Source organism: Branchiostoma belcheri, unplaced genomic scaffold (assembly GCF_001625305.1).
Source record: "Branchiostoma belcheri isolate BF01 breed outbred unplaced genomic scaffold, Haploidv18h27 scaffold104, whole genome shotgun sequence".
NCBI classification, from domain to species: Eukaryota; Metazoa; Chordata; class Leptocardii; order Amphioxiformes; family Branchiostomatidae; genus Branchiostoma; species Branchiostoma belcheri.
This window is the reverse complement of record NW_017802425.1, coordinates 170676-182334: the sequence shown is the minus strand read 5'-3', so window position 1 is coordinate 182334 and position 11659 is coordinate 170676. Positions and strand designations below refer to the sequence as shown.

The following is an 11659-nucleotide window of genomic DNA, read 5'->3' as shown; positions in this document are numbered from 1 at the left end:
GCCACTAGGGGGACCAAAATCTCATCATTTCCAGTTTTCGTCACACCCTACCAACACACCAAGTATGAAACCAATCCATCCAGGCGTTCTTGAGTTATCTTGTTGACCAACAGACAGACGGACGGACGGACGGACGGACGGACAGATAAACGCAACTGAAAATATAACCTCCATGACACATTTCATGGAGGTAACAAACTAGAGTTCCACGACCTCATTTGCTAAATGATATTGATCTTTCATGCTAACCTTTACGTCTGAGGTGTTAGAAAGTTTTCTCATTGATTGCGCAAATAAGTGTTTTCCCATAAATACTATCCATGAGAAATTTATTTACATATCTATCAATGTGCCTTCTCTCAATTTCGTTACAGATGTCACATATTTGAGCGTCCATTCATAGAATGGAGTAGATTTATAGAATTTTCTCATCAATCATGCTAATCATCAATCAATCACGTCGATGAAGGTTAGACATCCAGGTAATGCGATACGCCAAAAAGCAGTTACTCAAGCAACTGGATATGATTTTGAAAACGTCAATCAATCAATTTATAGAATTTTCTCATCAATCATGCTAATCATCTCCTGATCTATACAAGAACCGCATACGTACATTATAATCTTTGCAATACTAGCTACTCTTTCCCAAACATTGTGAGGCATGGTTGCAAAATAGTAGTAAGGCCTTACTTTGAATGGACATTTCGTCTTCGAAGTTCTGCTCATCCTCCGTCTCCGCCCTCCCGACCTCGATGTCTCCTGTCTCGGCGACGTCAAACAGACAAGACGTGTCGTTACCACAGACGTCACGCGCATGCTCCTCGAGATCGGGGTCACTGAAGGTCACTTCGTCAGTGAATTTCGGAATGAAACCCGCAGACGTAAAGTTGCTGAAGCTTTCACCAGGTTTGTAGTGGAAAATGGACTTCATCGGGCCATCATCGTCTGTCACCAGCCCTGTATTGTTGACGGTAAGAATATATGGATTTGATACGTGCACTAAAAACCCTTTTACAATAACCTACCAACGTGATGAAATTTGAACCTACAATAATACGTATATTATTGACTGATGATATGAAGCGAAAGGTGTGTTTTGTCATCCTGTGTTTCAATCTTTACTTTTGGTTCTGAATTTCTGATGATAATAATCAACAGTAAACTCACATGAGTTTCCCATCTCAAAGACCTGGCTCTCGGATGAGTTGGGATGCAGCACGGTTCCGTTAGAGAATTCAAAGTCGTTGGACGTGTCACCGTCCCACCTTCCCAGCAGGCCTCGCGTCTTGTTCATATACTCCATCGGCGCCGAAAACTCAACGAAGAGCATCGCCTATAAAAGAAAATGATGTTGTATCGAAAAGTGAGTGAAGTATAGCGTCTGCTATCCAAAGTTTAGGACATAAACGAATTCCAAGAACAGCCACTAGGGCGCCCAAAACAATACAACTCATTTCCAATCCCGTAAGCTACCTGTCATTAAAAAAACCGTGACTATATGTTCAGAACCTGAGATATGAAAACTGCTGCAGTACCATAGAAAGACACTGAGGTAACATGTTGCATGTTCAAACGTACTAGTATCATTTTGTTGACACCTGCCCACATAGCAAACTTCACAAGAATCCACAAATAACTTCATATTTTGCAAAGCCAAAGGTAAGTACAAATACATGTAAGTGAAAAACTGCTACCTTATTGGCGGTAACTTTCAGAGTAATCCCGCTGAAGAACACGATGAGTATGGAGTTGTTGGACGGTCGGGTCACCAGCGCACTTCCGTCGACTTCTAACTCAAAATCGTCATCTTCAAACGGCGATATGTTCACGGCAGTGTTGTTGATATAGAGGTCAGCACCAGAGTCCCCTTCCAGGTTGACCTGGATTCCGGTGTGGTTCCTCTGGGCAGCAGTGATGGCACAGAAGATGGTTGCTCGACTGCTTCCTGTGCACAAGGGGAGGGGAAAAGACCAAAGATAGTTAGAGACAAAGCCGCCATACACCCCCTTTTGGGCCAAGACAGAGTAGCCTTGAAAGGCATGCACCCCATCAGCCCACCCAACCGTTTCCTCAAACCGTCACATTTTTGACAGTATGTTGTGAACTAACAGTTACATATGATTTGGCTCAACGTTACAATTGAGCGTACCTTTGGCGAAGCAAGTCCTTCCCTGCACCTGGTATTCACCATCGTCCACATCCACCAGTACGAACTCGCCCAGCCCGTTGAACGTGTACCGCACGCCGTCCAGTGTGGAGATGTGAGGGTCTCCCCAAAACCGGGTCCGCCGGCGAACCCTGCGGATCCAAGCTGGGAGCATAGCAATACAATATGAGAACATTTTATTTTGTAAACTCATAGGCTCATTACAAGTAACAGGATGAACGAAATGAATGAAGCCAATGACGCATTACTCAATTTTCAAATGCTAATGATCTAAATATGTTACATTTGCCACGTTTGACATTGAATAAAAAATCCCCACTTCGTAATGTGTGTATTCTTATTTGTAGATGGTGTCTTTTTACATAGAAAATACCAATCTCATTCTATAAACACTCTTATGCTGTAGTATAAACCTTGGCGTGTGTTGTACCCTACATACACACCTATACGAATGGGATAGTTCCGACAAGGACTCCCGGTCCCCCAGGACTGGGGCACTGACCACGGCCGGAGTTGGGAGAACCTCTGACAGTACCAGCCATTTCTCACACGTCCCGACTCGACGCAGCACTGGTGGCGTGCCTCTTCGTCTTCCAAGCGGTCGTTCTGTGAACCAAATGATAATCTAAGTTTAGCTTGGTTTGTTTTGGTTTGACAACATAAAGAATTGATGGTTTTGAATGGCAAGTTGACATATGCCATTGACATAAGAGCACAAATGCCTTGAGTGCTGTGTAATCCTTACCAGCAGCAAATGCCCTCCTATCGATCCCCCCAGTAGTCGCCCTCCACCGACCCTCCGTCGCCGGAGAATCACCCGCGCCCGCCGCCACCACCATCCGCGCCAGCCCACACGTCTTTCCCACCAGAAAAACGCAGGACTGTAGCAGCACGTCCGGCGGAAGGAGTACCGTTTCCCGCCGTAGTGGAACGTCAGCCGTCTCCTACTTTCTGCGCAAGATCCCGTTCCGGTAACGCTGTATCTGTACCTGTAGTTTATATCATCGTTTTGTAGTCGTTCAATTTGTGTCTGAGTATTGACACAGTGTTAAAACTGTTAAAAATGAATTTGTATTCTCCATGTATATGCAACAATAAAGTGTAAAGACAGTGTTCATATCTCATTCATATGATACATTTTGAGCAGGAATCTACAGGAAGGTAGTTGATAAAACTTACGTGTTGTCGTAGAAAGCTTGCTCTGCCGTGCAGGGGCACGAATATGTACTTTCCAGTCTGTGGTACATGTGTTTTAGAAACCACTCTAACCCCACGTCCTCTTCTTGCCTTCTGACCCATGCAGCACACCGGAGCACCGACGGCTGGGGTACGTACAGGTCGCTCTGTTCCTGTAGGGGATAGCTCCAATGACCTGTTGGCAGTTAAAACGTATATCTAGAGTAAATCACTTGCATTGGATACTTAATGGTAACCAATGAGTGAATTTCTGTTCAATATTAAGGACATGAGTACTATAAGCTATGATATAAATATGAGTACCAAGTTATAAGGATCGAAGTGGTCAAAACGTGTTGCTTTCCTTAGAACTATCGTAGAGTCGAAATTGTTGTCACCAAATACAGTAGGGGCATCCTCAATAGGTACCTTTATAGAATGCCGATACTTACCCGTAGATGGCATTGTCCGAAGGATATGTGTGACAGGTCGATTGATATACGCGTAACATAATCAATTGTCGCTGTGTGATATGCCGAATGGTTGTACCAGCTAAAATACAGATTTAGATGAGTGAAACCTTAATTTAAAGAAGCCATGAAATACAAGTTAACCTGAAAGAAATATGGATGAACGAACGAAATAAATGGATGAATGAATGAATTAATTAATTAATAAGTTAGTCAATGTACACCTAACTGGATACAACAATGAAAATGTAAGAATTCTATATGATGGTAATTTGGACAGTTACCCCCGTATTTCAGCCAGGCCCACTTCATTTTCATGGTGCCGGAGTATTCCATGTCCTTCGCGTAGTTGAACCACCAGCCCTGACCGGCGTTGTATCCGGCCACTGCAATCGCGTTCGGGTGACTGGTTTGACCCAATATCTCATCTAGAGGAAAATGGTAAATTAACAAACAGATGATGGATTTATGACGGGATATTTACCAAATAGGTTTTTGAAAGCGGTGAATCTTAGATGCCAAAAACAGTTGCTCACAACAAGCAACTGGATATGATTTTGAAACGTTGGACATCTACTTTGGACATCTTATTTACTTTCATGTGTAATGATGCGTGAGGCAATTTAGAATACTATAATGTTGGAACTGCGCATAAAGTACAACTACATTTGAAAAGTAGTGTGATGTATTACTGGTAAAAAATTATAATGTCATAGATTGTGTTAATTGTTTTTTTTACCTGGACTGGCCCATTCAATCTTCTTAGAGGGGTAGATGAAGTGAGCAAACGAGTGTGTTCCGTCTGTTGACAGTACTAACTGGAAAGTGTTTCTCTGAAACGTAAATTATGAATCAGTCTTTGCTTATAGATGAAATCTAGCTCAGTTAATTTTTTGACGAAACAGTGGATTTTTCATACAAATAATTGCTAGAAAATATAAAAGATGATTTACATTCAGCCGTGCTCAACATTAACAGTAGCATCAGCAGCTATGCATAAAATCCCGAGCACATGGTCAATATTTGGAGCCCAATTTCTCAGCTAATCTGAAATATATGGGAGTCTAAATAGATTATACATATCATGCAGATGACATAACAGCAAAACACATGGGAGTCTACATAGAGAATATATTATGCAATGGAAATAACTGGAAAATACATGTATTGCAGACTGACAGGCAATGTGGTGCCGGCGGGACAATCTCCTCTCGGGCAGACACTGTTGTCTGGGACGATGTCGGTCCATGTCACCACAAGGGCCCACACTGGGTCATAATCTGTATGGGTAAGGAAAAAGGCAATTATTTTCACGAATCACGGTGTGTGCACTAACAGCGATGGTTGTTAAGGAGCCGCATTTTTAATCTAAACAAATACATAATCTTCTGAAACTGATGAACTACCAAAAAAGAAAGGAGAAATGTAATAAACGGTACAATCGGTGAGAACGTTGGAGGAGGATTGTCAGTATGGGTGAATTATCATTTCATGTTCGACTCGTAACGATTGGGCGATATGTCAGTAACAAAACGTACCTGGGAGGTAAAACCCTCTCACAGACCTGCCATCCTCACGTGCCCGAAGAAGGACGCCCAGAGTGTGAGGGTTCTGGTCGTACTTTGAGTAGAGCTCGTAGAAAATTTTCGAACCCGCGTGCGGGCGAGATCTCGCGAGAAATGGCGCGATTACTGCCTGGTACCGCCACTGGTAACTTGTAAGTTTGACTGGCCATTGTGGCCGCTGAATCCGGTCAAACGACACGATCCCGTTGTCACAGATCTGTCAGGAAAGAATTAGATATTGCAGTTAACCATTGACGATAAACTAAAGGAATTACGCAAAACACAACAACTCAATTTGACGGTTTATGACAGGACAACTCCTTTTGGTCTGACATTCACAACACGTATATAAACTCTTTTGGTTATAACTAATCAATCATCTCTTAACGTACGTAGATATGATAATGTCGTCGCCCGAAGAATCGAAATCCTTCAATCGGTAACGTCAGCTGCCTGCAATTGTGTCCTTGCTGGGAAAAGGGCAGTCTGCCAACTTCTATTCCGTATGGGTACAGATCATCATCTGAGGAGGGGCAATAACAGGAAGGCGGAAGTGCGAGGTGAGACAAGTGAGTAAACTTTGAATGGAAAGCAAAGATTAACGATTGCATCGAATGAAAAACAGAAATTTCGATTTTTTTTGTTGATCAAAATACTCCTTAACACTTCTCTTATCTTCAAATGCACAACAAAATTACACGTCAAAAAAGAAAATTAAACTTGAAACTTACCACGGCATTCTTTTCCATCTACCAGTCTGTGTCTGTCCTTGCAGGTACAGTTGGAGGAACCAGGAGTGTTGGTGCAGTGATGGCAGTCTCGCCATTCGAATGACTGGCACTCGTTTACGTCTGTGTCAGGGTTAGAAAAGATGGTCGGTCATCAGCAAGAAACGGGAAAAATACTGCAAAACAGTAATTGTTTTTGACAGGTCTTACCATTATAGAAGCTGTTCTAAAAACTGCAATTCTTGACATATTTAATATTGCCATGGAAAATGCAGTGATTATCTCACCATTTAGTGAGAATACCAATCACAGATTTGTCGGGATTGACCACAAATCCTTAAACTGTATACCATCGGAGACATGGTGGTAACAGGATGGTACCGATCGGATTCACGTGAAATAACAAAAATTTATACGTTCAAAATCATATTCAGATTGCACACTGTGTTTTGATTTCAAGTGGGTGTGAACAAATATTTTCCATACAGCCCAGACTTACCCTGGCATGTAGTACCGTCGAAGTCCAGAGAGTATCCCTCTTGGCAGGAGCAGTAAAAACTCCCCTCGGTGTTGATACAGGTCTGCTGGCACCCACCATTACTTGTAGCACATTCGTCGACATCTGTGTCCGCTTTGGAGTATAGAATTTTTCCTCAATGATTTTGCTTTTAAACTAAACTGTCCAGAGCATGCTAGTTGCTTGAACCCCTGCTTTCACAGTTTTCATACCTCTTGTCATTTCAAGTCATATCAACTACTGCTTGAGTTGCAAGCATATCTGATTTGTTTGTGAAAGGGTAGATTGTATTTGTCGCCAAATATACATGTCAGCCTCCATCGTAACAGGTTATTATCCACTGTCATCCCAATAGACGACCACAGTGTTTATTCATTTCGTTTACAAGTAACATCAGTTATAGATGCCCCCCCCCCTAACCACACACACACACACACACACACACACACACACACACATACACACATAGTATCACACGACAAACATGTTAATCGACCTGAATGGGTTACGCAGGGGTAAGGCATCGCTATCTACTTTATGATGAAACAAAACCTCAATGAAATGATGTATATAAGTATACAATGTACATACAAACACAATGCCGTGTCCCCGACAAACTGTAGCCATCCCGGCAGGTACAGTTGTAGCCTTCCTCTGTGTCCACACAGTCGTGTTCACATCCGCCTCTGTTGACAGTGCACTCGTTCACATCTGTTACCACAGAGTCATTTAGGTCATTGGGGAGTGGACGTGCATGATATAACACTTATAACTGTTCATCTTGTTAAAGGGCTAAGGTTTTTAAGGTGGTTTGCTGTTATGAATTGTCCTACTTGCCTATTTCTGCTAGGATCTTCGGTCATGCTTCTCGGTCATTCTTCTATCAAGTATACCGTACGCTACAAGACTTGAAACTGTATATTGTTCATGTTTTGGTGGTTTAAGAAGTGTTAGAAGCGCATTTATGGAGTAAAGATATTACTCTACAATGAATGAAGTTTAGACGATGCCTTTGTGCAATCTACTATGTACCTTGTTCAGAGGTCTTACATCTGCACTCCTCACAGCCGTGCTCATCAGTAGTGAAGCCATGTATACACTCCAAGTCACAATCCACCTCAGGCTGACAGACCTTAACTGGAGGGAAACATGCATGTTTCACAACCAAGAGAACAATACCTTGAACTTAAGTGACACACCTTTTTTTGTCTGAAGAAACGTCTAAAGGCCCTTTTCTTTCCAGAAAAGCCCTATGCTGACAGTTTGACAATAAGATATACACGTAGCACAGTCAATTTTGTTCACGAAAGCCTACATATCAAACGCCTAAAAACACTTGGTGCCTTAAAGAAACACATGGTGCCTACAAACACTTGTTTTTATACGTTGATAACAGACACCTGATATTTGATATCAAAACAGGCTGTACGACACTGCATGAAAACTCAGAAACACAATGTACATTTATGACACTAATGCCATTTATGCATCACAAAAACAGCAAGCCGAGTAAGGCTACACACTGGGTTAAGCAAGATTAGACCCACGTTCGTTAATAAGTTACGTAACGTTGTCGAGGATATGCATACAGTGTATATAAATGCCCGCAAAAGAGCCCCAATACCATTTTTGCTTCTAACCTCCTCCCTATGATACTGAGTTCGACAAGTCAGTATTTGCAATCCGGCTCAGACAGTACTGCAGTCGACAATATTTGAACAACCCGACTCACCGTTTTCACAGCAAGGGCCCCAGAATCCATTCGGACATACGCACGAGTACGAGAGTGGTGTTCCGCCGTTGTTGCAGAACCGGTTGCAGGGCCGAGTCTGTGGTCCCGGCGCTCCACAGCCGCTAGCCGTGCGGGTCTGTATGCCAGCGTTCCCACAAGACGCGTCACAGGCTCCCCATCCGTTCCAATGCCAGTTGCACCTACGTCTACGCCAAGATGATGTAAGATCCGTGCAAATTAACAGAATTATTCCTAAGATCAGCAATGTCCTGACGCTGCGCATTTTCAACATTACCTGCCTTGAGATGATGACGTCTTCATACCACAGTGACAATCTGTTCAGTCAATTCCTCTGGCAGTTGACATTATGGGATCTCCATAACGATTTGAAGCAACCAAGTGAAAAGACTTACTGGTTAACTAAAAATATGCTTTTACAGCTTTCTGCCAAAACGCCTGCCGCTGTGTTTCACATGATCCTTTAACAAACTGTTAAACTAGACGCCAGTCGGCAGGGGTTTTATGGCGGCTTATGTGACCGCTTCGAATTCGCCATACAATTAGGATCAGCGTATAGCTTACCTTTGACGTGCACGTGCATTATGAGATTAAGAAAACAAAGTCAATTGTTTTCCGGTACAAGGTGAAACTCAACACTATTCACACGGCTCTTCTAAGATGACAGACAGGCAGTACTTGGTGTTGTAATGTCCCCAGCAACCTAACAATAAACAGTGTTTAAATGGCCCAAGTATCACTGACTTTTTCCTAACCCCAAACACAGGCCGTTGTATTGTATTTACAAGGACGATGCACAGTAGCTACGATCCGAAGTCCGGTCACACATTCCGGTCACACATTCCGGTCACACATTCAGAACCTTCCCCCGACCATGTCCACGACCATCAACCAACCAAGGTTTGCGATAGGTTAGGAGCAGTCTGACTAGATTTAGGACATATTTATCCTTCGCGACGACTATGTCACAACCATTTCAGGACGATTTCATAACCAATACATTACGTACTCCCAACAAAGTCCCGAATGCTCTCCAAACTACTCCCAGCCATTCCCGACCATCCCACCTCCGGCCGCAGGCGACCAGAATCCAACCTCTCCGACCACCAGCCAAACACAGTCGACCTTGTGTCCCCAACCAATCCATGGTTGCGGGAAGGTTGGCAATCAGGAGGCCATATTTTCGGCAAAGTATGACAGGGCCTTAATGCTGACGAAGGGATAGAACCTTCGGGTAATGTGTACTTGGTTAGAAGAGGTTAATCCCCGCCTAAAGGGCCGGGCTTCATAAGACTATGCCTGGATAGCCAGGAGAATACGAGACAAGGTGGGCTTTACTGGTTACTTGGGCCACATTACATGCAGATTATATCCTGTACACCGACGGCCGGCGGGAATGTATGGAAACTATAATTATTGCTCTGCTGTCATTTTTATCACTGATACCCACAACGCACTCATTCCACACTAGCCGCTAAAGCGAGTTTCATACACGTAGTTCATGTCATGTCACTTCAGAACTTACAGGTGCCACAATATACTATTACTGCTCTGATCTTTTGCCTAAAGAATATGTTTACCGACGTAAGTACTGTTAAGAGCGGGGTAGGGATTAAGGTGGGCCATGGCGCATAACGCTCGAAGGATCTGTCAGATACATTGGCATTATATGTCCAGAATTTCAGTAAGGTTTTTACAAACATTTGTTTTAATCCATTCCCTTTCACCTTGTTCCCTATATGAGCCATGTTCGAATTCCGCCGTCGTTAGATAGTTCTATGATAGGCACGCTAGTACATGACACGTGAGAATAGACTATTATGGCGTTGGGTATGAACTGTAAAACTTTAATCTCAATCTTCAGATTTTATTTTATTTACAAAACTCTGTGTATTGCAGTTGTTTTTAGTGTCTTGTGCAGAAAACAAATCCCAATCAAGTATGGTATCATATTTACCATGTGTACTTTCTTGCGCTACACAGGTGGGGGGGGGGGTGAGAGGCCGTTTTGCTTTGTCATCAGCTCCAGGTTTCTAAGGCTTCTTAAGTATTACTCCCAGGCCTGGATTGACGCCATTAAGAAATGTATGAAATTATTTCACTTGAATAATATAAATATAACGCGCGAACAGACAGCAACGCTTGCTTTTCATTCATCGATATCTCATCACTTTGCGGGTGATATGTGTCCGTTTTGATCAGTCTACGTCCCTGGATGTTTGAAGTCCAGAAGCCTGTCAGCTATGGTAGGGGCGGCAGGCCTTCTGTTGGGGTCGCCGTCCCAGCATTCCTGCATCAAGGCTGCCCAGTCGCTAGAGGGCGCCGTGCGACCGGTCAGGTCAGGGCGGGTGCCCTCCTTGATCTTTTCCACGAAGGCGAAGTCATCGGTGGAGTCAAGGTTCTTGAATGCGTAGGTTCCGTACCACATCTCCCACAGTAACAGACCAAAGCTGAGAAGATGAAAAACGCATAAGGTTAATATTACCCGTCATGAACGGGGGGAATTTCCTCAGTACGTTAGACATACATCATTGTTGCCGTATATGGCCTGGGTTACTGCCCCTTACGAGTGAAAAGAGTGATATACCGTTCCGTTGGCTTATACTAGACGAGGTGCGCCAGGCCTCCATCAATGTGAATTACCATACCGTGCAATGGATACGAGACAGACAGGGATTCGCCAAGCCTCTGTCTGGGAGATTCTAAGTGAATCATCAACTCCGGCAGTAAGATTTGGATCACACGGGGGCATGTCCCTACTCTTGTTCGAAAGTGGGACAATGCCAGACCTAAAATACATACCGCGAACAGTCATACCGCGAACAGTCATACCGCGTGCCGTCCGCCCTTCTTGTTCCGAACAATAATCTCTCTCTCTCCCTATGTGTTAATGCATGTCTGTGTGTCTTAATATGTGTGTGTGGGCTTAAGTGTAGTTTACGGCCGCAAACGTGTTTTTTTCATCCCGACAAAATTACTGTACGTTGACGATATAACACAGCTGCCGATGTCGTCTTATTGCTCTCGGCCGTCTTATAACTGCGTCGGTGCTTTAGACTGCGTCGGACTTAAAATGCGTCGGGGCTTACAAATGCGTCGGGCTTACAAACGCGTCGGAGCTTACAAACGCGTCGGAGCTTACAAACGCGTCGGAGCTTACAAATCACGTCGGGCCTTGCAAATCACGTCGGAGACTGCGACGAGGATTAAGTCCTTATCTAAACCTGCGACGAGGATTAAGATCTTATCTAAACCTGCGACGAGGATTAACTTGACCGGGACC

The 11659-nt window shown here is 43.7% G+C and overlaps 1 protein-coding gene across 1 annotated transcript in view; it reads right to left on the bottom strand.

Annotated features, from left to right (window-relative positions):
- Positions 1-8959, bottom strand: part of LOC109475804 (mucin-like protein) — a 14115-nt gene extending 5156 nt beyond the window's left edge. Inside the window, exons 1-17 of the mRNA XM_019776577.1 lie at positions 8941-8959; positions 7659-7763; positions 7218-7337; positions 6609-6740; positions 6113-6232; positions 5774-5904; positions 5355-5598; positions 4996-5096; positions 4556-4649; positions 4101-4244; positions 3350-3542; positions 2916-3159; positions 2614-2776; positions 2153-2314; positions 1698-1948; positions 1171-1336; positions 694-960 (exon numbers count right to left, since the gene is read on the bottom strand). Of these exons, the coding sequence (XP_019632136.1) occupies positions 694-960; positions 1171-1336; positions 1698-1948; positions 2153-2314; positions 2614-2776; positions 2916-3159; positions 3350-3542; positions 4101-4244; positions 4556-4649; positions 4996-5096; positions 5355-5598; positions 5774-5904; positions 6113-6232; positions 6609-6740; positions 7218-7337; positions 7659-7763; positions 8941-8959 (2656 nt within the window). The remainder of the gene's footprint in view (positions 1-693; positions 961-1170; positions 1337-1697; positions 1949-2152; positions 2315-2613; positions 2777-2915; positions 3160-3349; positions 3543-4100; positions 4245-4555; positions 4650-4995; positions 5097-5354; positions 5599-5773; positions 5905-6112; positions 6233-6608; positions 6741-7217; positions 7338-7658; positions 7764-8940) is intronic.
- Positions 8960-11659: the final 2700 nt, after the last annotated feature.